We start from the raw sequence: 24,878 nt of genomic DNA, 5'->3' as shown, positions 1-24,878 counted from the left end.
TAAAAGTATGCTCAGTTTAGCTTTGACCAGTCTTCGCCTGATATGGTGCACTTGGAAGCTGATTGTCTCAAATTTCTAATGGAACAAATAGACATGGAAGTAAATTGTCATGTGTGTTTTTTTTGCCCGCTGGTGTGAATCCAGCTCAACTAGGAATTTTCTTAATCATGAATAAATGATGCTTGTTAGAAGGCTTAAAGGCCATAAGATATAGTAGAAATAGGCCATTTGGCCATTTGGCCATTTCAACATGGCTGATCCAATTTTACCTTCAGGCCAAATCTCCTTGCTTCTCCTCATATCTCTTTATTCTCTGACCAATGAAGAATCTAGCCTGAAATATATATAGTGACCTGGCCTCCACAGCTGCCGGAGGCAAAGAATTCCACAGATTCACCACTCTCTAGTGAAAGAAATTACTTATTTTCATTCTAAAAGGACGCTCCTCTTCTAAGGCTGTGCCCTTTTGTCCTAGACTCCCCCACCTGGAAGCATCCTTTCCACATCTACTCTGCCTAGACATTTCAACATTTGAAAGGTTTCAATGAGATTCCACCCCCCCCCCTTATTCTTATAAATTTCAGTTAAGCATAGATCCAGAGCCATCAAACGTTCCTCGTATGTTAACCCTTTCATTCACAGAATCATCCTTGTGAACCTCATCTGAACCCTCTGCAATGCCAGCATATCTTTTCAATGAGGAGTCCAAAACTGTTCACAGTACTCAAGGTGAGACCTCACCAGTGCCTTAAAGTCTTAATATAACATCCTTGCTTTTGTATTCTAGTCTCTTGAAATGAATGCTAACATCGCATTTGTCTTTAACCTTTACGTGTTTTGTACAAAGACTCCCAACTCTCTTTACAGCTCAGATTTTTGGATTTTCTCTCCATTTAGAAAATAGTTTGCACATGCGTTTCTTCTACCAAAGTTCATAACCATGCATTTTCCAACATTGTATTTCATTTGCCTTTTTTTTGCCCATTCTCTTAATCCATCTGAGTCCTTCTGCAGCCTACCTGTTTTCTCAAAACTATCTGCCTCTTTTCATATAATCTGCAACAAAGCCGTCAATTGCATCATCCAAATCATTGACATTTAACGTAAAAAGAATTTGCCCCAACACAGACCCCTGTAGACACCACTAGTCACTGGCTGCCAGTCACAAAGGCTCCCTTTATACCCACTCTGTGCTTTCCACCAATCAGCCACTGCTTTATCCATGCTAGAATCTTCCCTGTAATACCATGGGTTTGTAGCTTGTTAAGCAGCCTCATGTGTGGCACCTTGTCAAAGGCCTTGTGAAAATCCAACTACATAACATCAACCAAATCTCCTTTGTCTATTCTGCTTGTTATTTCAAATAGTTCCAACAGATTTGTCAGGCAAAATTTTCCCTTGAGGAAACCGTGCTGACTATGGCTTATTTTATCATGTGCCTTTAAGTACCCTGAGACCTCATCCTTCATAATTGACTCCAACATCTTCCTAACCACTGAGGTCAGACTAACTGGCCTATAGTTTCCTTTCTTCTGTCTCTCTCCCTTCTTGGAAGAGTGGAGTGACATTTGCAATTTTCCAGTCTTCTGAAACCATTCTGGAATCTAGTAGTGATTCTTGAAAGATCATTACTAATGCCTCTGCAATCTCTTCAGCCACCTCTTTCAGAAGTCTGGGGTGTATACCATAAGGTGACTTATCTACTTTCAGACCTTTCAGTTTCCCAGGAACCTTTTCTGGAACTTTCATCAAACTGCTAGTGTCTTCCACAGTGAAGATGAATGCAAATTACTTAATCAGTTCGTCCACCATTTTGCTGGCCACCTTTACTATCTCTCCAGCATCGTTTTCCAGCAGTCCAATATCCACTCTCACCTCTCCTTTACACTTAATGTATTTGAATAAACTTTTTGTATCCTCTTTAATATTGTTGGCTAGCTTACTTTCATATTCTATCTTTACCTTAATAACTATTTTAGTTGCCTTCTGTTGGTTTTTAAAGCTTCCCAATTCTCTAACTTCTGACTAGTCTTTGTTCTATTATATGACCTCTCCTTTGCTTTTATGTTAGTTTTGACTTCTCTAGTTATCCATGGTTGTGTCAACTTGCTTTTAGAATACTTCTTCCTCTTTGGGATGTATATATCCTGTGCCTTCTAAGTTGCTTCCAGAAATTCCAGCCATTGCTGATCTGCCGTTATCCCTGTCAGTGTTCTTTTCCAATCAATTCTGGCCAAGTCCTCTCTCATGTCTCTGTAATTCCCTTTATTCCGAAGGACTTGAAATAATGGTTTGTTTAAAAATTCATACAGTTACCGTTTGGGCAAATGATGCTGTGTATTTATTTGAAACGATCTTAAAGCTCCTCTAATTTATTCACCGTAATCTATAGCAGTCCCAACACAGATTATGCAGAATGAAGTTAATTATATGAATGTTTTATTTGATGGACCAGTGAATTTGAAAGTATATAAATGTTTACATTCAAGTGTACTTCTGAAAGATTCATCAATGAATTTTCAGACCTAGAAATGACAAAACAATTAACATTAAACTATAATAAGGATCTTTAGTTTTAGTTTACTACACTAACTGCATATAAGGACTCTCCTGGTGCCTTGGATAACAATCCCATGGATTTCATTGATTTAGCTTAAAGTGTGCTTTGGTGCACTTGGCTCACTGCACATCTTAGAAAAGGTTTGTTTTGAAATCTGTGCTTCATGCACTGTCTCCAAACTCTGTGCTTCACTCAGTCTAATATTCAATGTAAAGAATGATTGTAAAGCAACAAAAGTGCTGCAGTGTGCCTCGGTGTATGCTTTTTGCATGACTTTTTTGGTTTGGTTTTGAAAATTGGGGGAAAAACATAATTTTATGTAAGACATCAGCAGTGTTGCAAAGAATGCAAAATAAATGAAGTATTCTGTGGCTGATACTAAGTTTTAATTTGTAAGACTAGAAGATGGGAGGAAAATATTGTTGAACTTTAGATCTACATGTTGGGGAGCCAAATGTTTCCTGTACTAAAATGAGTTCAGCATTTAAGACAGATAAGATGAAATATATTTTCTCTAAGGCACTCTTTTCAAAAAGTATTCAATAGTTCCATTCAATATCAGTGAAATGTTAACAATATACATCCTGAAATTATCTTTCTTCGCAGACATTCATAAAAACAGAAGAGTGCCCCAAAGAATGAATGACAGTTTAAACGTCATAAGCAGCAGTAAAGCAATGACCCTCAAACATGCCCAAGCACTTCTGCAAAAAAAAACATCAGCACCCTCCACCCACCAAGCATGCAATAGCAAGGTGCTCAATAAAGACTGTTATCTGCATTGCAGTACAAACTAATCATTCCACAATTCAACATTCCACAGGCTGTCTCTCCCTAATAATGGGAAAAAGAGGTGTCCCTTTTTACAGCAAGAGGGGAGACAACAAAACAATTCACTGATTTACGGTGTTATGTCTGTCATGCTGCTTTTCCTCCTGAGTACTGTGACTTGAGAATCGGCAATAATCTCTCACCAACCAACGAGAGAGAGCGCATGACTTCCCAAGTACATAGCCTCCGACAGCAGATCCAATGCTTTGTTCTGTCCTGTGATGCTTCAATCAGTGGCACTGGGTTAGAATCAGCTTGTTCTTACGGCCAGAAGACCTTGGAGCCCTGAAGGCATGTTTGTCTTCTGGGCTGCATCCCTGGGATATTGAAAAGTGGCCAGTCATGAGACCCCAAGAGTGGGTCCCACCACCGCAAAGAACAGAAGTCTGAGTGTAACTCCATGTCAGGGTCTTTGACAAAACCCCATCTAACCTGAAAAGGAGTGACATCAAAGGTAGAATTTAAGCTGTTTTCAGAGATGAATGTGAAGGATTTGCAATTTAGTGCCAACATGTCTCCACCTCTGCTGTGTAATTCCTCAAATGCTAGTGGAAGCACAGTCAATAGGCTTCACAAGCAAGGAGATGTGAGAATACTGTGGATAGATGGTGAAATTGAATTGAGTCATCATTTTAAACTGTAGAGCAGCATGCAATTGAAAGGTCACAGATACAAAACTGGTGCATTCTACAACTTTTAGCTGGTATAAAATGAGTTTTTTGGACTTATCGGTTGGGCCAAAAGTGAGCAAAAATTGTTTGAAATTTGGAGCTTGGTTTTGTTATCTGGCTGAACTGAGTTAATTAGCTGGAGAAGCACAATAGTGTGCCCATATTTCCCATTGAGAGAGCCAGGTGATGCATTCACAAGGAAGTGGAATATACTTGTTACTTAATCCTTGAAGATGCTGAAAAGGTTTATGATGTCAGGAGACAAGTCACTCATGCAGCCTGGTTCTAACTTACAATTATAATTGTATTTTTGTAGGCTTCAGGTCAGTAGTGCTATGGGTTACTAAACTCAATCTCAGCAATTGACTATTGAGGGTAGATGTTACATTCTCTTTTGTTTAATATGTATGTGTAGACTGCTTGATTTACTGGAAAGTTGCTGATAGAATTGAACATTATGCAACGATCAGCAAATGATTGGTGAAATCCAAGTACATCATTGTTGAGTGAGTGCTGTTTGATACCATTGCTAATGAACCCTTCCATCATACTGATGAACAAGTAGCCTGTTTGGGGATGTAATTAGATCAGATTTGTCCTGCTTTTTGTGTCTAAGATATACCTAGGGAATTTTCACACTGTTGTGTTAATGCCATTGTATTTGCACTGAAACAGCTTGACTAAAGGAGGGGATGGCAGATCTTTCAATACAACAGCCACAAAATCTGGTTCCATAGCTTCCTGTCTTTTTTTTTAGCGTGTCGCACCAGACAGTCAGCCATTCTTGTCTGGTGAGTGGTGTCAGGATTGGTCTCCTTTCGGATTAACCAGGTCATGACATGAATGTTCCTGACTTGACCCTTGTATTTTTTTTAAGAGGCCGAGTGGCTAGCTCGACGCTCAACCCAGCACGGTTGGAAAGTGTGCTCAGGGGTGGCCCAACTTGGATTCAAACTCAGGAGCCTTCACTCTGGAGTCCGGCGCTGATGCCATTGCACCACCAGCTGCCAAGTCTGTGATGGCATTTCTTGCCATCATTTGAAATGTATCAGGTTAACAGCAGGTAGGCTTCTGAGGTACCACAAATAGGCTGCGATAGACATCCACTGGGCAGTAATGGCGGAACATGGTCACCTGCTGGGTTCTGCAATCATTGTGGATATTTTTGTTGCCTCCTCCCATTAGCTGATAAAAAGAGTTGTTCACTCGGCCTCTCGTGCCTCCTCTGCCATCATATGAAGTTGTGCTGATCTGATCACCGTGCTAGCTGTCTGTATTAATCTTTCCCACCCTTCCAGGTCAAGTACCTATCACACACTACAAAACTCTTTCTCAACAACTCTGCTTCCACCTTTTCTTTGAGGAAGACAGTTTCTTAGACCCTCTGAAAGAGAAAAAAGCATGCCATTCATCTCAAATGGGTAATCCCTTACTTTCTTTTGTAAAATCTCCCACAGAATGAATCATCCTAGCCAAAGTCATCCTGAGAAGACCCTTTGGAATCTTCAAAACTCCATTTGTCACTTGTTGTAAACTCCAGTGAATACAAACTTCTTGTTCCAACTTTTTGAAAGCATTTCAGTCAAGTAATGCTTCTCTGAACAGCCTCCAATGCATTAGCATCCTTAAATGAGGATGCCAGTTCTCTATATGGTACTGCAGCTGTGCTCTCACCACTCACCAGTGCCCTATAATTGAAGCATCATCTCCCTGTGTTATTGTATTTAATTTCCTTTTGCAGTAAACAATAACATTTTGTGCCTTATTACTTGCAGCACCAACGTACTAGTAGTCTTCTGCAAAATATGGAACACACACACACACACTACATACATACAGGTGCAATGCAAAATTTACTAGTAATCATACATAATTATTACAAAAAAGAAAGAACATTCCATTTTAGTGTCAAGTGGTCTTAATGTTGCTCATCAGTGGTGATTAGGATTTTACAGGTTGGTTCAAGAACTAAACGGATGAAGGAAAGTGCCTGTTCCTGCTGGGGTGGTATTTCAGGCTTCTGCACTTCTTGGTCAATAGTAGTTGCAAAAAGATGGCATGGTCTGGATGGTGGGTATCTTTGAAAGTTGTTGTCTTCTTGAGGCATCACCTCCTCTCTGATAGATACTACCAATTTTCCATAATAACCTGATGCAGCTGTGTTGACTTTGTCTGATAACCTTAAATCTTTCGAAATGTCTTGCTATAAAGTATTTGATAATAACTTCTAACGTTTTCCAAGTGGCTGATACTGACTGGCCTGCAGTTTTCTGCTTTCTGTTTCCCCTCCATTTACACATGAAGGAGTTGTTCTTATTTTCTAATCTAATGCAAACTGTGAAAACATTACGTCCTGGTAAGGGAACATCAGCGCCTTTGAGCAGAAATTCCTACAAAAGGTAGTGCATTTAGCCCAGTACATCACAGATAAAACCCTCCCAACCACAGAGCACATCAACACGAAACTTTACCATAGAAAAGCAGCATCCATCATCAAAGATCCTCACCACCAGGCCATGCTCTTTTCTTGCTGCTGCTATCAGGTAGAAAGTACAGGTGTCTCAGGATTCACACCACCGGGTTCAAGAGCAGCTACTACCCCTTAACCATTAGGCTCTTGAACAAAAGGGGATAACTACACTCATTCTATTTCTAGTGTTCTCACAGCCAGTGTCTCACTTTAAGGACTCTTATCTTGTTATTTCATACTTGTTATTTATTGCTATTTATTTAATTTGCATTTGCACAGTTTGCAGTTCATTGATCCTGTTGTACAGATTTGCTAAGCATGCCTGCAGGTAAAAGAATCTCAGGGTTTGTGGTGACATGTATGTATTCTGATAATAAATTTTACTTTGAACTTTGAATTTGGTAATGCTTTGTAAGTTATAACCCGTGGATCAGCTGTCTCACTAGCAAATTTATCTGGACTCAGACTCACAACTCCAACAATAGTTCAGTACCACTTCACTGGCAATTGTAATTTCATCTTGACTCATAGACTCACAGCTCCAAGAATTGTCTACTAACTTTTATGATTAGATGTGACAAAGCTGTAGAGCTTTGATCTAATCTGTTGGTTGTGAGCTGTTTATATTGTTTGTATTTTGTCATGTTTAGCATCATATCTTGTGCAATAAACTGATGCAGTGTCACTAGATTAGCACCCTTCCACTCATTAAGCCAAGCTTGATCCCTTAGCTGGATGGTTACAGTAGAATGTTGGGACATGCTAGGTCAAGACGTTATTTATTTCTATTGCTGTTCATGACCCTTATCAGCTCATGTAGTCCTATTTGAGTTGCCAGATTTGATCACAATTGTAGTGCCATATGGTATGTTGATGGGTGTCTTAATTATGAAGGTTGGACTTTGTCTCCAAAAGAACAGTTTGGTAGCCACTTCCATCAATGCCAATGTGGTAAAGGAATTTGCGACTGGTAAATCAATGGGAACAAAGTTGAATAGGTGTAATATCAACATGAAATATCTCCTGTAACAAATTATCAGTGGGTTGTGAGGCCAAGCCACTCAAAGTAATTGGTGCTGAGGTCCCCATCCAGAATACATTTGGTGTCCTTGCTACTTTCAATTTTTCTTTCTGGTTGTGAACAAAAATAAAACCAAAATTTACCTGTTCATTACCCACTTGATCCTTAATAGTGATGGAAGAGGGTATCAGGAGGTCCTTTGCTTTTGTACATTGGTGTAAAAGGCTTTGGGTGTAAACATTAAGAATTCAGTAGAAAGGAGCTCATTAATAAATTTGCATCTTTAGGAGTGGAGATTGCAGAGGAGTTAAATAAAATTGAAAAGATATCATAATTTGGACAGTTTCTGTGTACAAACACATCTAGAATTTACTGAAAATGCTTAAGGAGACTGATACCCTAACTCATGCTACTAATTATAGAACACTACAGCACAGAAACAGGTCCCTCAGCCCATCTAATCTGCCAAACCATTAACCTGCATTCGGACCATAGCCCTCTGTACCCCTCCCATCCATGTACTTATCCAAATTTCTCTTTAATGTTGCCATCAAGCTCACATCCACCACTTGTGCTGACAGTTTGTTCTGCACTCTCACCACCCTCTGGGTGAAGAAGTTTCCCCTCATGTTTCCCTTCACCTTTCACCCTTAACCTATGACCTCTAGTTGTAGTCCCACCCAACCTCAGTGGGGGGGGGGGGACCTGCTTGCATTTATCCTATCTTATACCCCTCATTATTTTGTACACCTCCCACCAAATCTCCCCTCAATCTTCTATGTTCCGGGGAATAAAGTCCAAGCCTATAGAATCTTCAATACAATATCCCCAAAAGCTATGGCATAGGATGAAAATGCAAGGTATTCTTAACCCTGCTGTGGCTGGGAAATAAACCTCTTGAAATTAGTCTGTGATTGAGAAGGAATGTAAATAAGATGAGCAAAACTTGAGACCCACTGCAGGTGGCAGCCATTGGGCTTCTTTTCCACATTGTTCACACAACTCACACCTGCACTTGTGTTGGTGGTGATGGTATTGGAGCAGTTTGAGTTGATGAATGAAAAGTGGATGGAAGGAGCTTTGTATGCAGTTAGTGAGTTGCAGTGTTTTTTAAAAAACTGATGCACAACGATATGTCTGCAGTTCCAATGGTGGATGTCTGGGAATGAACTATGGTGCTGATTAAGCTTTCATGTGGATCAAAATGCTGGTTATTAAAATTAAGCTCTACTTACTTTAATTTGTAAATTGAAGTTAAATTGTTCACAAACAGCTATTTTTAGAATCACTAATTTGCCAATAAAGTGATCATTGATGTTTCTGTTTTGCAAGGACTTCTGTCCTCATCATGACGTTAGTGCAAATCTGGTTAGAGTGACTGCTGTTGATATAGTGCAATGAACGTATCCTTGTAAAACTGACTGAAAGGCTTAAGGGGGAAAAGAATCCTCCAATGTCTGAATCTGTAGCTCGTGCAAAAAACCCACTATTATAACTATTTTAGCTCCAGAACATCATTGCAAGAGTTCCTTAGGGCGTTGTTGGATGCCCAGCCATATTTAATTTCTTTGTTAATATGTCATATGATCACAATGAGATGTTTGCTAAAAGCATTGCTTTTAATTCCCTTCACGATTCCTCAAGTGAAGCAGTCCATGGCTGTATGTAGTAAGGTTTAGACAGTAGTCAGGTCTGGCCTTGTATGTAGGATGGAACAGCTACAACAGCACCAGCAAAACACACAGATCCACCAGGACTATGGTGACAGGGACTATGGTCACATTGTACAGTGCCCACCTGGCTCGGATGAAGCCCTGGTTGTATTCAGATCCTGTGCAGATCAGCTGATCGGGATGTTCGCAGACATTTTTTTTTTGAAGATTCAAGATTGCTCAGTGTCATTTCCAGTACACAAGTGTAATGGAGAACAAAATAATTGTGACTGAGTCTTTGAAGTTCAAAGTAAATTTATTATCAAAGTATATACTGTATATATCACCATATACTACCCTGAGAGATTTGTTTCCTTGTGGGAATTCAAAGAAACATAATAGAGTAAAGGCACACCAACAGTCAATGTGCAAAAGAGAGCAAAGTGTGGAAATACAGAAAAGGAAGTAAATAAATAACTAATATTAACAACATGAGTTGTAGAGTTGTTGGAAGTGAGTCCATAGGTGTGGAATCAGTTTAATGTTGAGGATCAAGAGCTTTATGGTTGAGGGTTAATACTGTTCCGAACCTGGTGGTGTGGGGTCTGAGGCTCCTGTATCTCCTTTCCAATGGCAGCAGCGAGAAGAGAGCATGGCCCGGATGGTGGGTGTCATTGATGATGGATGCAGCTTTCCTGTGACAGCACTCCTTGTAGGTGTGCTTAGTAGTGGTGGGGCTTTAGCTGTGATAGATTGGGCTGTATCCACCACCTTTCGTAGGCTTGACTGTTCAAGGGCATTGGAATTTCCATACCAGGTCATGATGAACCAGTCAAGAGACTTTCCACCATGCAACTATACACATTTGTCAAAGTTTTAGATGACGTGCCAAATCTTTGCAGGAAGAGGTGCTGTCATGTTTTCCTTGTAATGGCTCTTGCATGTCATTATCATCCTGATACCTAAGAAAACAAAGTATTGCACCTTAAAACTCTGCCAGAAGATTTACACCTTGACCCTAATTTGATTGACTTGTGTGTGTTTGAAAGATCAAAGATTGAAATTGCTTTGCAAATATAATTGCCAAATTATATTACACTTTGGTCCAATTTATAGAGTACTGTCACAAATTAATAAAGCTTTCTCTTTTTCTCTTATTTAGCTTCAGTTCCTCATCGATTGAACCTTTTCTATGTTGCCAATGACGTTATTCAGAATTGCAAAAGGAAAAATGCAATTGTATTTCGAGATGCTTTCTCAGAGGTTCTAATTGAAGCAGGCACATTGGTCAGGTGAGTGAAGATTTTTCTGAAATGTAACTTAATTTTCAATGATCATGCTCCTAGTCTGTGTGACTTCCCAATTCTCTCTACTCATAGGATGTTTTTCCAGTTATTGCTGTCTCTTGCAGGTGCTGACTTTGGCTGGAATATAGCTTCAAATTCTAATCAAACTCCTAAGCATTTAGTGTTGATGATCTTTTTAAATGTTGGGACCTTCCATGTGTTCATTTTCCAACATGAATAACTGGATATATATTGGTCAAGGAAACACAAAACACTTTTCCTGTATTATGAATGGAGACAGAGTCTCTTTCTGCAGAATCTTGTGACTGTAGCTGTTCTTCTGCAGCAGGGGTGTGGTGGTTCAGATTGAAAGTCTTATCTTTGACTATGGAAGTCCTGAATTTCCTGTGAGACCCTTACTGTTGTCAATTGGCCTGTGCAGTTTAGCCATACCAATTAAATAACTGTTAAGTGCTTTCTGATAATATTTTATCTTCAGTTTTAGCATTTTAAGTAGTAATTTTAATAGCTTTTGAGAGATATTCCTATACGTTCAAAGCTGTGAGAGCTGGTAAAACCAGACATATAGTTACCGTTAAGAGGATGGGGCCTCTCATTATTGGTGAGAGGGATTTGTGTTGTGCTGTGTTTGGCAATTAGGAGACAGCTTTGTGAATTTGAATGTAAACATGACGGCACAGTAAAAACCGTTTAGCCCATGATGTTGTGCCAAAATTTTAACCTACCCTAAGGTCAATATAATCCTTCCTTCCTCCTTAGCCCTCCATTTTTGTTTCATTCATGTGCCGATGTAAAAGTCTCTTAAATGCCACCAATCTATCTACCTCTATCACCATCCCTGGCAGCATGTTACACACACCTTACATTCTCTGTATTTAAAAAAACTGCCTTTGTCATCCCCCCTATACTTTGCCCCAATTATCTTAAAATTATGACTGCTTGTATTAGCCATTTCTGCTGTGGGAAAACATCTCTGGCTGTCCACTTTGTCTGTGCCTCTTATTTTGTACACCTCTATCAAATCACTTCTCTTCTTCCTTCACTCCAAAGAGAAAAACCCTTGCTTGCTCAACCATTCCTCATCAAACATGCTTTCAATAATCCAAGCATCATCCTGGTAAATCCTGTACACACTCTAAAACTTCCATATGCTTCCTATAATGAGGTGACCAGAACAGAACACAATGTTCCAAGTGTGGATTAACCAGAGTTGTATAGACCTGTGAAATTACCTTGAGGCTCTTTGTAGTTTGCTCTAATACAATTTCCTGGTAGCAGAGTGGTGAGCACACATGACAGAGACTAGGCAGGAATGTCCTACTGGTTATATGTAATGCTTTGAAATATGCATATTTTATGTTGCTTCCAGTAGCTTAACAGTATTATTCTTCATAGCCCATCATAGGGGCATACTGGGGAATAGGCTGCCATTGGTGCCTCGCCAAAGTCCTCTGTCCTGGGTCAGTCTTTCAAGTTGTCCCCTGGTGTAGCTCATCTTCTTGATTATTGCATCCTCTCCCTGGGATTAGGTCTTTGGAGCTTCTTTTGTCATTTCTGTAGCACTGGGTTTTTCCATGGTGGGGAAAACCCATCTCCTTTTGCAGCCTGGCTTGGGACTATCCATGGCAGAGTTAACTTGGAATATTACTTCAATTAAATATTTTTCTATCTCAGATTCTGTGCTGTAGAATAGTGGTCACCAACCTTTTTAAGCCCAAGATCCCCTACCTCAGCCTTCGTGAAAAGCAAGATCAACCCCAGATCGATTAATTACATTCATGCACACTGGGGCAGAAAAGACTGGAAGTAAAACCCCACAACCTGGAAGTAGAAATAATGTATAAACACCACCCTTTTTCGCACTGTGGACCGGTTTAATATTGACAATATTCTTGCAGACCGGCCAAAGGGGGTGAGGGGGTGGAGGGTGGGATGTTAATCACGACCGGAATACAGCGATACTCAAAGCAGGTTCCTTATGTCCAGTCTATTCTGCAATTTAGTTTTCGCGGCTTTTGGCACTTAGTTTCTGTCCGGCTTGTTCAAGTTTTTTCCGCTCAGAAAACTCAACGGGTTTGTCTTTAAGTGCGGTGTGCTTGGACTCAAGGTGCCGAAGCAGTTTTGAGGGCTTCATTGCCTCATTAGACAGCCTTCCGGCCTGAACTGCAGCCTCCCACCCGCCAGCCGCCTTGGCCAGGTGCAGTTGGTTGTGGGTGGGGTGAGAGGACAAGGTCAGGGCAGGAGGTCCCTGTGCCGCGGCTGCGGCGGTCACAGTCCAGAGAGAGCGACCGACCAAGTGAGGAGTGTAACAGGATGCCCGCCCCCCCTTGTAGGATCTATTGGCTGACAAATGTTTGTTTCAGTAGATCACAGCGTGGTAGCTGCTCAGTTACTTACGAAACCCTGAGCTCGAATTGAGGTCCTGAGGTCGTCTGTGAATATTTTAGCACCGGGTTCCCCACGAACATTCAGTGTGCTGAACAGGTTTAGAGGCAGTTCCCATCTGTCTGCGCTCCAGGCTGGTAGCGTCGGCACTTCCCGCTGGCCATGCAAGGCCGACCAGTGATCCCTGGCACAAGGGTATCACTGCGTTTAGGCGACTGATGACCTCGTGTGTATTCAAGTTCAACAACAGGCGTGACGGAATGAGGAAAGGTGCAGCTGACTCATATCGTGGTTGGGAACCACTGAATTACACTGTGTAGTGTGGGGGAGCTACACGCACGCACACTGGGCAGAAAAAATGGAAATAAAGCCCCACAACCCGGAAACAATCTCTCAACAGTATTTGTGTATTTATTTTTCATTTTTTTCGGGATCTACTGGGAAAGTCTCAAAGATCGACCAGTTGATCGTGATCGCCGGGTTGGCGACCACTACTGTAGAAGGTGAGAATAAGATGATCCCACTAACATGATTCTAGAGGGGTGTGAGGAGTACAGGAAATAGAATTGACATATTCAAAGCCCTGTCAACTGGAGTAGAGTGAGTCATCGACTGACAGTAAAGGAAGACTTAATATAAAAATGTTGGAATTGAATAGTGGTGAAGGGGGCTATTGAATCCCCTCCCTGACTCCAACAGCTACTAGAAATGGGAAAAGGTTGAAGAAAGGATTATCTGAGATATGATAGTGAGGGAAGGTGATTGTTGGAAGCAAATCTAATGAAATTTTTCTTTGAGAGCAAGAAACGTATTGATGTAGTTATCAATGTACTGAGTGAAGTGAAGGATAGCACATAACAAAGGATATTTCATAGCCCCCCCACGAAAAAATCTCTGTGAAGCTGGTTTTCAATTAAACATCTCATTGGAAAGAGACGATGATGTACTAGGAATTGAACTATTTCTTTCTGTGCCATAATTTCTGTAATTCAAGGGGCACGCGCTAAGAAAGTAATAGAAATAGCTTTTGTGTCCCAGATTGAACTGATTGAATTGCCAGATTTTCATTGTGCAATTGGGTGAAAGTTGATGTTGCCTATCTGTTCATTGGTTATTGTGCTAAAGTCTTCATGTTGTGCTCCTTTCATTAGCATCCTCATGCCTTGCAGAGCTACGTGTTTGACAGCCTACTTTTGTAAATAGGTAGCTTTTCTAAATTGTTCCCAGATGTGACAATTTATGTTTTGCTTCATAGCTATCTCTCTTGCCCATATAACTCCATTTCTTTTCATGCATTGAGACTTAAATTTTAAGACGTCTTACTGTGAGATGTCTTTGCTTTATCCACTGATTCCCTCAAAGTTCAATTAGTCACCCACAAATTTGTTAATTGTCTCTGATGGTCTGCATGCCATCTGATGATCTGTCCATTAATTTGATGATGGTTTCAGGAATGATTTGATTATCATTTGCTACTGCATAACCATTCCCTGCATTTGAATGGAATAAAACGTTTGTCAGTCTACTTTTTGCTGAGGTAAGACCTGGAAAAGTAAGTTGAATCTGGACAGCTATGTGGTCAAATCGTAAGTAATTTCAACAATTTGTAGGAAATAAAACTAGATGAACGTGAGTAGTTAACACTGAATCATATTGAACCATATTAGCCAGAGTATTAATGCAACGTGCAATATTTGGGATATTTAAAATAACTCACAATGAAAATTTATTCTGTTTACAAAGATATCTTATAGGCCCAGGCTGAGGTGTCATTTGTACTGCTGGTTGTCATTTTATAATGAAGCAAATGTGTCATTTGCTGTCATATGCTTAAATTTAACTTGAACTGCGGCACTTTGTCAGATCTGATAAGCAGATTCTCCTGGTAATCACTTTACTTGAATACACGCTGTTATACCTACAAAAATATGAAAACGCCGCAGCGCTTTGAATAACTGTAAGCTCTTTAGGAAAACTGGCCCAAGAATTTGTAGTGATAAGCCGAATTGAGTCTATCAGAAGTAATGGAAAGAGTGGAACAGTAACTTGTGGAATACTTGCATGCCAAGTTGTTCATGGAAATTCAGTAGTGCTGCCAGAACTGTTGGAGTAATTTAGCAGAAATTGTAATTTTATTTTATCTAGAGATACAACATGGAATAAGCCCTCCTGGCCCTTTGAGCTGTTCCTTCCAGCAACTCCGGATTTAACCCTATCCTAATCGCAGGACAATTTACAATAACCAATTATCCTACTAACTGGAAAACCTTTGGTCTGTGGGATGAAACTGGAGCACCCAGAGGAAACCACCGGATTCAATGGGGAGAACGTACAAATTCCTTACAGAGGACACTAAGATTGAATTCCAAACTAACAGCCCAAACTGTAATAGCATTGCATTGACTACTGCGCTATAGTGGTGTCCAAAGAATAATGAGAGCTTTGGTGTTTGCAAATAATTGCTATTGCATCAGGTTGGGAAAATGTTGCTATCTCCACTCAGTTTGTCTCTTTTTATCTCCTACAGGACTTTGTGTATGTGGAGTGCTATTATTCAGATCAGTTTTTTTTTTCAGAAAATATTTTTAGTATTTCAGCTTTTATCTCAATCTTAAGTTTGCAAACTTGGTCTGTGCAGTGTCACTGATAACTGGACAAAGCATTTGTACTGAAATATCATAGCAGATTAGACAACATCAGAAAAGAGATGATGGATTAAGTGGAACTGAAGACAAAAAGATAAGTGGCAGTTGTAGGAGGGACGTGGGCAGCTGTATGGAGTGACAGCACGAGGGGGGGAAGCGATTGTACCGATGACTGGGAGATGGGAAAATAGGAATGAGGGCAGGGCTGAGCAGATGCACCATTGCCCAAGTAGACGAGTCAATTTCCAGAAAGCATAAAGGAATTAACTTGGTATGAATGATCTTTGAGTGACTGAAAGAATGTGAATGTGACAAACAAGGTTAAGTATGTGTGACAGCCCCATAAAAGTTGCAGTACCCTTCACCATTACTATACTATAAACACCAATTCAAGCACTGGATAAAACACAAACTTAATATGTTAATAAATTTCCAAATGTAACAAGCTAAATAAGATATTCTGTTGTGATTCTAAATTAATACTAATTCACAAATTGCTGATTAATTTTTAGGGATCCTTCTATTCGCAAATCAATAGATCGAATATTTACCATATGGGAGCAGAGGAGTGTCTACCCTGAGGAACTGATTGTGGACCTTCGTGCTGCTCTTGGTAAGGCATATTGTTAGTTCTTCGATTGATGAGGCTATATTTATAATTTTTAAACAGGTAAACTCCACCCTAAGCAGCTCCTCAGTTAGTGAAATCTATCCTGATGGACCTAACAGTTACCTTTGGTTCCTTTATATAGCTTGTGTGCCACTCTTCATGTCGTAACTTGTATGTCATATGAGGTAACTCATTGACTGGAAAACTTGAGTGACTAACCTTGTGGAACAGCTAGCAGTTTAACAGTTAGTTTGAAGCTTTGCATTACTGTTCAACTTCCTGTTAGTTTATTAAAATGTGGTATCATATTTTGTAGGGTAAGTGGCTCTAGAGACCTTTTCTTTCAGCTGTGCTGTGCTATAGAATTCTAAAACATCACATGCCTTGGGGATACAGCTTTGTAAAACTTTGAGCCTAATCTAAATCAAAATTCTGTGGATGGTGTTGTGTATTTAATATTTCAGTATCTCAATCTTGTGAAGCATTCAAAAATGGTTTCTGACTGAAACACAACTTATATTTAAAAGAGCAACTAAGATTGCTTTATCAATGGAAATAGCAAAAAGAGACGCGATTAAGTTGCAGTCAGGAAAGAAACTGAATGTGGACAAAATTGAAACGTCTAAACAAAAACTGAACTGGCCAAACAAATTGTGTTATTATTGTGGCAGGGGCTCATGTACACCAGACCAATGCAGGTATAAAGGTGAAACTTGCAGAAGATGCAGCTAGTTAGGACACATACAAACAGCATGTTGCACACACAAAAATAAATGGACTGCACAGGGAAGTGAAAAATATAAAAAGTTAAGTTGCAGTTTCTTTTTCAATCTTTTTATTGATTTTCATATATACACAAAAAAATAACATAATAATAAGTAAATTATGAATACAATAGACTTGAAATCACATTGATAATAAGATAACAATATCCTACTAAACATCAACAGAAGAAAATACCTTAATCAATCAAGTCCATATGATTATATGAAAAAAAAACAAAAATAACCATTAAAAAAAAAATTTGAAAATATGTGAAAAAAAGTATATATTAAGAAAAATAAAACACTAAACTAAACTAACATGGGCAATAATAACAGTTTACAAGTATATGATAGTGTCAAAGAACTCCGGAACTCCATACCTGAACATGAATAAGCAGAAAGAAGGTCTGGAAAAGGCCAAATTAATTCATATGAAAATGTCGAATAAACGGTCTCCAAGTTTCTTCAAATTTAATTGATGAGTCAAAAATAGTGCTTCTAATTTTTTCCAAACTCAGATAAGAAATAGTTTGAGAAAGCCATTGAAATGTGGTAGGAGGATTTACTTCTTTCCAATTTTGTAATATAGACCTTCTGGCCATTGATGTTACAAAAGCAATCATTCGTCTGATTGAAGGGGAAAACTGATTACCATCTTCATTTGGTATGCCAAAAATTGCAGTAATAAAATGAGGTTGTAAATCTATATTCCAAATTGAGGAAATAGTAGTAAATATGTCCTTCCAGTAATTATGTAAAGTGGGACATGACCAGAACATATGGGTCAATGAGGCCACTTCTGAATGACATCTGTCACATTGAGGGTTAATATGAGAATAGAATCGAGCAAGTTTATCTTTAGACATATGAGCTCTATGTACAATTTTAAATTGTATTAAAGCATGTTTAGCACATATAGAAGAAGAATTAACCATTTGCAAAATTTTTTCCCATTTATCTGTTGATATGTTATATCGAAGTTCTTTTTCCCATTCTTGTTTAATTCTAACTGATATTTCTGGTTGTATCTTCATAATCATATTATAAATAAAAGCTACTAATCCCTTCTGACAAGGATTTAAGGTAAAAATCAAATCTGTAATGTCCACCAAAGTTGAATTAGGAAAAGATGGTAAAACTTTATGTAAGAAATTTCTAATTTGTAAATATCTGAAAAAATTAGATTTAGGTAATTCAAATTTGTTGGAAAGTTGATCAAATGACATCAAAGTATCTTCAAAAAAGAGATCACGAAAACATTTTATACCTTTCCTTTTCCATATGTTAAAAGCTTGATCTGTCCAAGAGGGTTTGAAAAAGAAATTAAGTAAGATAGGGCTATCAAGAACAAAGTTTTTCAAAGTAAAAAACTTACGAAATTGAAACCAAATTCGTAATGTATGTTTAATAACAGGATTAGATATTTGTTTATTAAATTTAACTAAATCCGCAGGAAGACAAGAACCAAGAACAGAGAATAGAGAATATCCCTTTACCTCATTACATTCCAAATTTACCCACTGTGGGCACAGTGGTGAATCCAAATCTAGTTTCTAATACAATAAATTACGAATATTATTTGCCCAATAATAAAATCTAAAATTGGGTAAAGCTAAACCACCATCTTTTTTTGATTTTTGTAATTGCTTTTTACTTAACCTAGGGTTTTTATTTTGCCACACAAATGAGGAAATTTTTGAATCAATGTTATCAAAAAAAGATTTAGGAATAAAAACTGGTAGGGCTTGAAATAAGTATAAAAATTTCGGTAAAATCATCATTTTAATAGCATTAATCCGACCAATTAATGATAAAAACAAAGGAGACCATCTTGTAGTAAGTTGATGAATTTGATGAAGCATAGGTAAAAAATTCAGTCTAAATAAATCTTTATATTTCTTGGTAATTTTTATACCTAAATAGGTAAAGTTATCAGTAACAACTTTAAATGGTATCCTATCACTCAATAAAGTTTGTGCATTTAAAGGAAATAATTCACTCTTATCTAAATTTAGTTTATAACCAGAAAAAGTACCAAATTGAACCAACAAGGATAAAATAACAGGAATAGACCTATCAGGGTCAGAAATATATAACAGCAAATCATCAGCATAAAGTGATAATTTGTATAACTTCTCATTACGGGTAATACCAAAAATATTAGGAGATTCACGAATAGCAATAGCTAAAGGTTCTAATGCAATATTAAATAATAAAGGACTTAAGGGACAGCCTTGTCTCGTACCACGAGATAATTGAAAAAAAGAGGATCTATAGTTATTTGTAAAAACAGAAGCAACAGGTTTATGATATATTAATTTAATCCAGTTAGGACTAAAATTAAAATTTCTCAATGTATTAAGTAAATATATCCATTCAACTCTATCAAAAGCTTTTTCAGCATCTAATGAGATAACACATTCTGGGATTGTGGGTGGTGAAGTATGAATTATATTAATCAATTTTCTAACATTAAAAAAGGAATACCGATTCCTCATAAAACCAGTTTGATCTTCTGAAATAATCTGAGATAGTACTTTTTCTAATCTAATAGCTAAAATTTTTGTAAGAATCTTAGAATCTACATTTAATAGTGATATAGGGCGATAAGATGTACATAAAGTAGGATCTTTATCTTTTTTAAGAATTAGAGAAATATTAGCTTCATAAAAAGATTGAGGTAATCTCTTCTTAGCAAACGCATCATTAAAAATTTCACATAACCAATGAGAGAGCAAAGAAGAAAAAGTTTTAAAAAATTCTACTATATAACCATCAGGACCAGGAGCTTTCCCTGAATTCATTGATGAGATAGCCTCTCCTATTTCCACCATAGAAATAGGAGCATCTAACAGGCTATGGTCTTCATCAGTCAGTTTAGGAATATTCAAATTGTTAAAAAAATTATCTATCATGGACTGGTCACCATCAAATTCTGAATGATATAAAGATTTATAAAAATCTTGAAAGGTATTATTAATTTCTTTATGATCAGTAGTTAAATTACCGTCTTGTTTGCGAATTTTAATAATTTGTCGCTTAGTCGAGATAGCCTTTAATTGATTAGCTAACAGTTTACCAGTACGGTCACTATGAATATAAAATTGAGCCCTGGTCCTAATTAATTGATTTTCAATTGAAGAAGATAATAGTAAACTATGTTCCATTTGAAGCTCAACTCTCTTCTTATAAAGTTCTTTGGTAGGAGTCACGGAATAAATCTTATCAATTTCCTTGATTTTATCCACCAATAAAGCAATATCTAAATATCTTTGTTTTCTTTTACCAGCAGAATATGAGATAATTTGACCACGAATAAAAGCCTTAAAAGAGTCCCAAAGTATTCCTCTGTCAATTTCTTCAGTACAGTTTGTAGAGAAGAACAAGTCAATTTGCTGTTTTATATAAGTAATAAATTCTGGGTCTTGAAGCAAAGTAGCGTTAAGCCACCAAGATCTGATATCATTGGAATAGTCCGAAATCTTAATAGATAACCTCAAAGGTGCATGATCTGAAATAGTAATAGAATCATATTTACAATCAATAACATCTGTTAATAACCGATGATCAATAAGAAAATAGTCAATTCTAGAATAGCTATGATATACATGTGAAAAAAATGAAAATTCTTTATCTTTAGGGTTCAAAAACCACCATATTTCTGTAATTCCCGAGTCAACCATAAATGAATTAATAAGTAGGGCTGATCTATTCGGAAGAGTACGAATAGGTTTAGATCTATCCATCGAAGGATTCAAACAACAATTAAAATCTCCACCCATTATCAACATATATTCATTTAGATTAGGAAGACAGGTAAATAAACGTTTAAAAAATTCAGGGCAGTCAAAGTTTGGAGCATAAATATTAACTAGAACAACTTTCCGATGGAAAAGTAAGCCAGTTATCAACAAAAATCTACCCCGTGGGTCAGAGATAATTTCATGATGTGTAAACGATATTGAGGGATCTATAAAAATAGACACACCCCTAATTTTAGAGGTACAATTCGAATATAATTGTTGACCCTTCCAGAACCTAAAAAAAACGTTGATTATCCTCCCTCCTGATATGGGTCTCTTGTGCAAAGATAATATTAGCATTCAGTCTATGGAATACTTTAAATATTTTTTTACGTTTAATCGGATGATTTAAACCATTAGTATTCCAGGAGATAAAGTTAACAGATCTATCCATCATACCAATATTAATTGTGTGTATCATAAAAGGTTAGAAAGACACATAACCCACAATTCAGGAAGGAGGAAAATTGATTCAGGAGCAACCGGAGAACATGACACCTCAACAATATTAATAGTTTAAAGTCGGCCCATAAACTAAAAGCAAAAAAATAAAAAGCAAAAGCGTGAAAAAAGATCCCTACCCTCTCCCCCCACCCTTCGAAAAAAAGCCAAGCGGCAGGCGCATAATCTAATACTAATATTACCCCCATTTCAAGATGGCAGCTCTATAAAAAAGATTAAAAGAAAACTATATAACACCCAAATTAAGATATAGAGTTGCAAAAAAAATATATATATATCAATCAGAATAAAAGAAAACTAATATAATACAACAATCATTAATAAAAAAAGTATAAATGTCAAAATTTAAAAGTGTAATATACCTTTAAAAAAAATCCCATGTTCAAATACAAGATGACGTTTCAAAAGCAAAGACTTATGGGAAGAAGAAACGCCATTTTGAAAAAGCCATATTACTAAATACAAATGTGAGTTCAGCAATCTGTTAAAAGACAAAATAATATTTAAAAAAAAGGGATATAATAAACAGTACAATATATATAAAAAAAAACAAAAATCCAAAACATTCGTCCCATATCTGAGTACAGGCAAACAGGTAAATGCTTGTAAAAAACAGAATCTTACGGGAAAAAGAAACGACATCTTAAAAAAAAAGGTAAATCATTATTGCAAAATATAAACGTGTATAACCAAAACAGAAAGAAAAAAAAGATATTATCAAAATTAAAAAGAACATCTATAAACAATGATGCTAGTAAAAAAAAAAACCGGACCCATAGATCAAAAAATAAAAAGTTATAACCCAGCTTCATAGGTTAAAACTTAAAATAGAAAGATATCCTCTCTCCGAAAAATCTTCCACATAACACATAGTTCAAGTTGCAGTAGAAGATCGAAATTCTTCAACAAATTTCTTCGCTTCTTCCGGAGTGTTGAAAAATCGTTGACTGTTGTCGTCCAGCACAATTCTAAGCTTCGCTGGATACATTAAAGCTTGTCTAAGTCCAATCGAGTGAATCTCTGCCATCACTGGTTTAAAAGCGATTCTGGCTCTCATAACCTCATAAGAATAATCCTCAACAATTCGAAATTGAAAGTTTTTGTAAGAAATCATACCTTTTTTACGAGCTAATCGAATTAAAAGCTCTTTCTCACGAAGATAATGAAGGCGAACAATCACCGCTCGTGGTTTATCAGTCATAGACGAAAACCTCGCAACTCTGTGAGCACGGTCAATAACAGGTTTAGTTTCCAAACCTTCACCGAAAATTTCCCACAGTAAATTAGAGAAAAATTCAGTTAAATCACCGGACTCAACTTTTTCGGAAAACCCGATAATACGCAAATTCTGTCTGCGAGATCGATTTTCGAGATCAGTAATTTTAAACTTATGCTGATTTACAACTTTAAGAGTCGATTGTACCTTCTTATCCAACTCCTCAAGTGTACATGCTTTTTCAACAATTAATTTTTCAAGGGTCTCCAACTTATCTTCATGCCGCTGAATATCCGCTGCCTGTGACTGAAACTTAGATTTAACAGCTCCTTCAAGTTCAGACATTTTCGTGATAAACGTGTTTTCCAAACTTGTCATTTTACTTTCCAAACTTGCCATTTTACTTTCCAGCTTGTCTTCCAAACTTGCCATTTTACTTTCCAGCTTGCTATCCAAACTTGCAAGTTTAGTGTCCAGAAGATTAGAAATTGCATCGATAGATAAAGGCTCCTTAGACGATTTCTTACTTGTAGCCATTTTAAGTTCGGCAAAGTTAGATCAAATATAGTTTTAAAAGAAAAAAAAGTCAATCGAAAATATCAACTCATTTGATTAAATTCGAAAAGATTTGATTAAAGGGTGATTATAGTTAGAAAAGTGAAGAGCGCCTAAAAGGCAGATGTTTATGTCGCCATCTTGAAACTCCACCCCCCTCAAGTTGCAGTTTCAAAAAGAGCACTAACGTGCATGCTGTGGATGAAAAATCTATGATGATGAGAGTGAATCGTGTCTGGGTAGCTTTGAGATTTATGATGTGAAAGCTAGCAACAAACAAGCAATAGGGCTGACACTAGAAGTGAAGAGAAAATTAATTAAAATGGCTGTTTCAGTCATTCCACAAAATGAGTTTGAATAACATTTCAAAGATTCTGAACTGAGGCCTGCAGATATCCAACTAAGAACTTGTATTGGAGAAAAGATGACTGCTGTGGGAATGGCAGTAAGGGAATGCCCTCCAGAAAAATAGAGTACAGCAAGATGTATATTATAAGTAAAACAAAAGGATTAAATATTATCAAATACATTATATTTGAATCACACTTGAAATCTCATTACCCTATATTCATGTAAATCAAATTAAATCATAATATTGAAATGTAATAATTTTATTATACCAAAAGGAAAAAATCCTGATCATATAGTGAAATATGTTATTAGCCAAAATCTGTACTTTAAGAGCAAATCATAGGTTTTGAAAATAGTTCAAAAATGTTCCCCATAATGTTTGAAAGTCTTGACTAGATTCAGACAGACAGACATACTTTATTGATCCCGAGGGAAATTGGGTTTTGTTACAGTTGCACCAACCAAGAATAGTGTAGAAATATAGCAATATAAAACCATAAATAATTAAATAATAACAAGTAAATTATTCCAAGTGGAAATAAGTCCAGGACCAGCCTATTGGCTCAGGGTGTCTGACACTTCGAGGGCGGAGTTATAAAGTTTGATGGCCACAGGCAGGAATGACTTCCTATGACGCTCAGTGTTGCATCTCGGTGGAATGAGTCTCTGGCTGAATGTACTCCTGTGCCTAACCAGAACATTATGGAGTGGATGGGAGACATTGTCCAAGATGGCATGCAACCTGGACGGCATCCTCTTTTCAGACACCACTGTCAGAGAGTCCAGTTCCACCCTCACAACATCACTGGCCTTACGAATGAGTTTGTTGATTCTGTTGGTGTCTGCTGCACTCAGCCTGCTGCCCCAGCACACAACAGCAAATATGATAGCACTGGCCACCACAGACTCATAGAACATCCTCAGCATTTGGAAATAGAAAAACGGATCTTCTCTAAATTTAAGCAAGACGTAACATCACGTAACCATTGAGTTTGAGTAAGTGGAACGACATCCTTCCATTTAAGCAAGAGCACCCTCCTAGCTATAAGAGAAATAAAAGCCAAAATGTGCAAATCAGGTTTCTCCAAAATAATATCTTTTCCTCCAACAATACAGAACAAGTTAGTCAAAGGGTTAGGCTTAAAATTTACTTTGAAAAGTACAGAGAAAGATTGGAATACTTCCTTCCAGTATTTTTCAAGACTTGGACATGTCCAAAACACATGAATTAGTGAAGCTTCTCCATTGTTATATCTATCACAATAGGGAGATATATCCAAATAAAAACGACATAGGTCCTTGGTCATGTGAGCCCTATGAACCACTTTGAATGAAAATGATAGTCTGACTACAACACTTTTTGTAGGCAACATCTCTGAGAAAGCTTCTGATATGTTAAATCAGCCAGTGCAAACTATGGCTAGGCTTTAGGTTGGAAGAACCTAAAGGAAGGAACTTGAGGAAAGTTGCAAGCATTTGGCTTTTATGAGTATAAAGAACCAGAATCTACACTGTGTGCATTAAAGTTATTGCATGAACTTTAAGTGGGAGAGAAAAAACTGCTTGTAAAATTAG

General features: G+C 37.5%; 1 protein-coding gene across 3 annotated transcripts in view; it reads left to right on the top strand.

The window, feature by feature from the left end:
- Positions 1-24,878, top strand: part of LOC132399665 (regulation of nuclear pre-mRNA domain-containing protein 2-like) — a 97,757-nt gene that overhangs the window by 32,737 nt on the left and 40,142 nt on the right. For all 3 annotated transcript variants that reach the window (XM_059980303.1, XM_059980301.1, XM_059980302.1), the window contains exons 2-3: positions 10,368-10,497; positions 16,055-16,155. In XM_059980303.1, coding sequence (XP_059836286.1) covers positions 10,368-10,497; positions 16,055-16,155 — 231 coding nt within the window. The remainder of the gene's footprint in view (positions 1-10,367; positions 10,498-16,054; positions 16,156-24,878) is intronic.

The sequence above is a fragment of the Hypanus sabinus genome, chromosome 9 (genome assembly GCF_030144855.1).
Source record: "Hypanus sabinus isolate sHypSab1 chromosome 9, sHypSab1.hap1, whole genome shotgun sequence".
In the NCBI taxonomy this organism is placed as follows: domain Eukaryota; kingdom Metazoa; phylum Chordata; class Chondrichthyes; order Myliobatiformes; family Dasyatidae; genus Hypanus; species Hypanus sabinus.
Note: the sequence above shows the minus strand (reverse complement) of the source record. Positions and strands in the feature narration are given on the sequence as shown.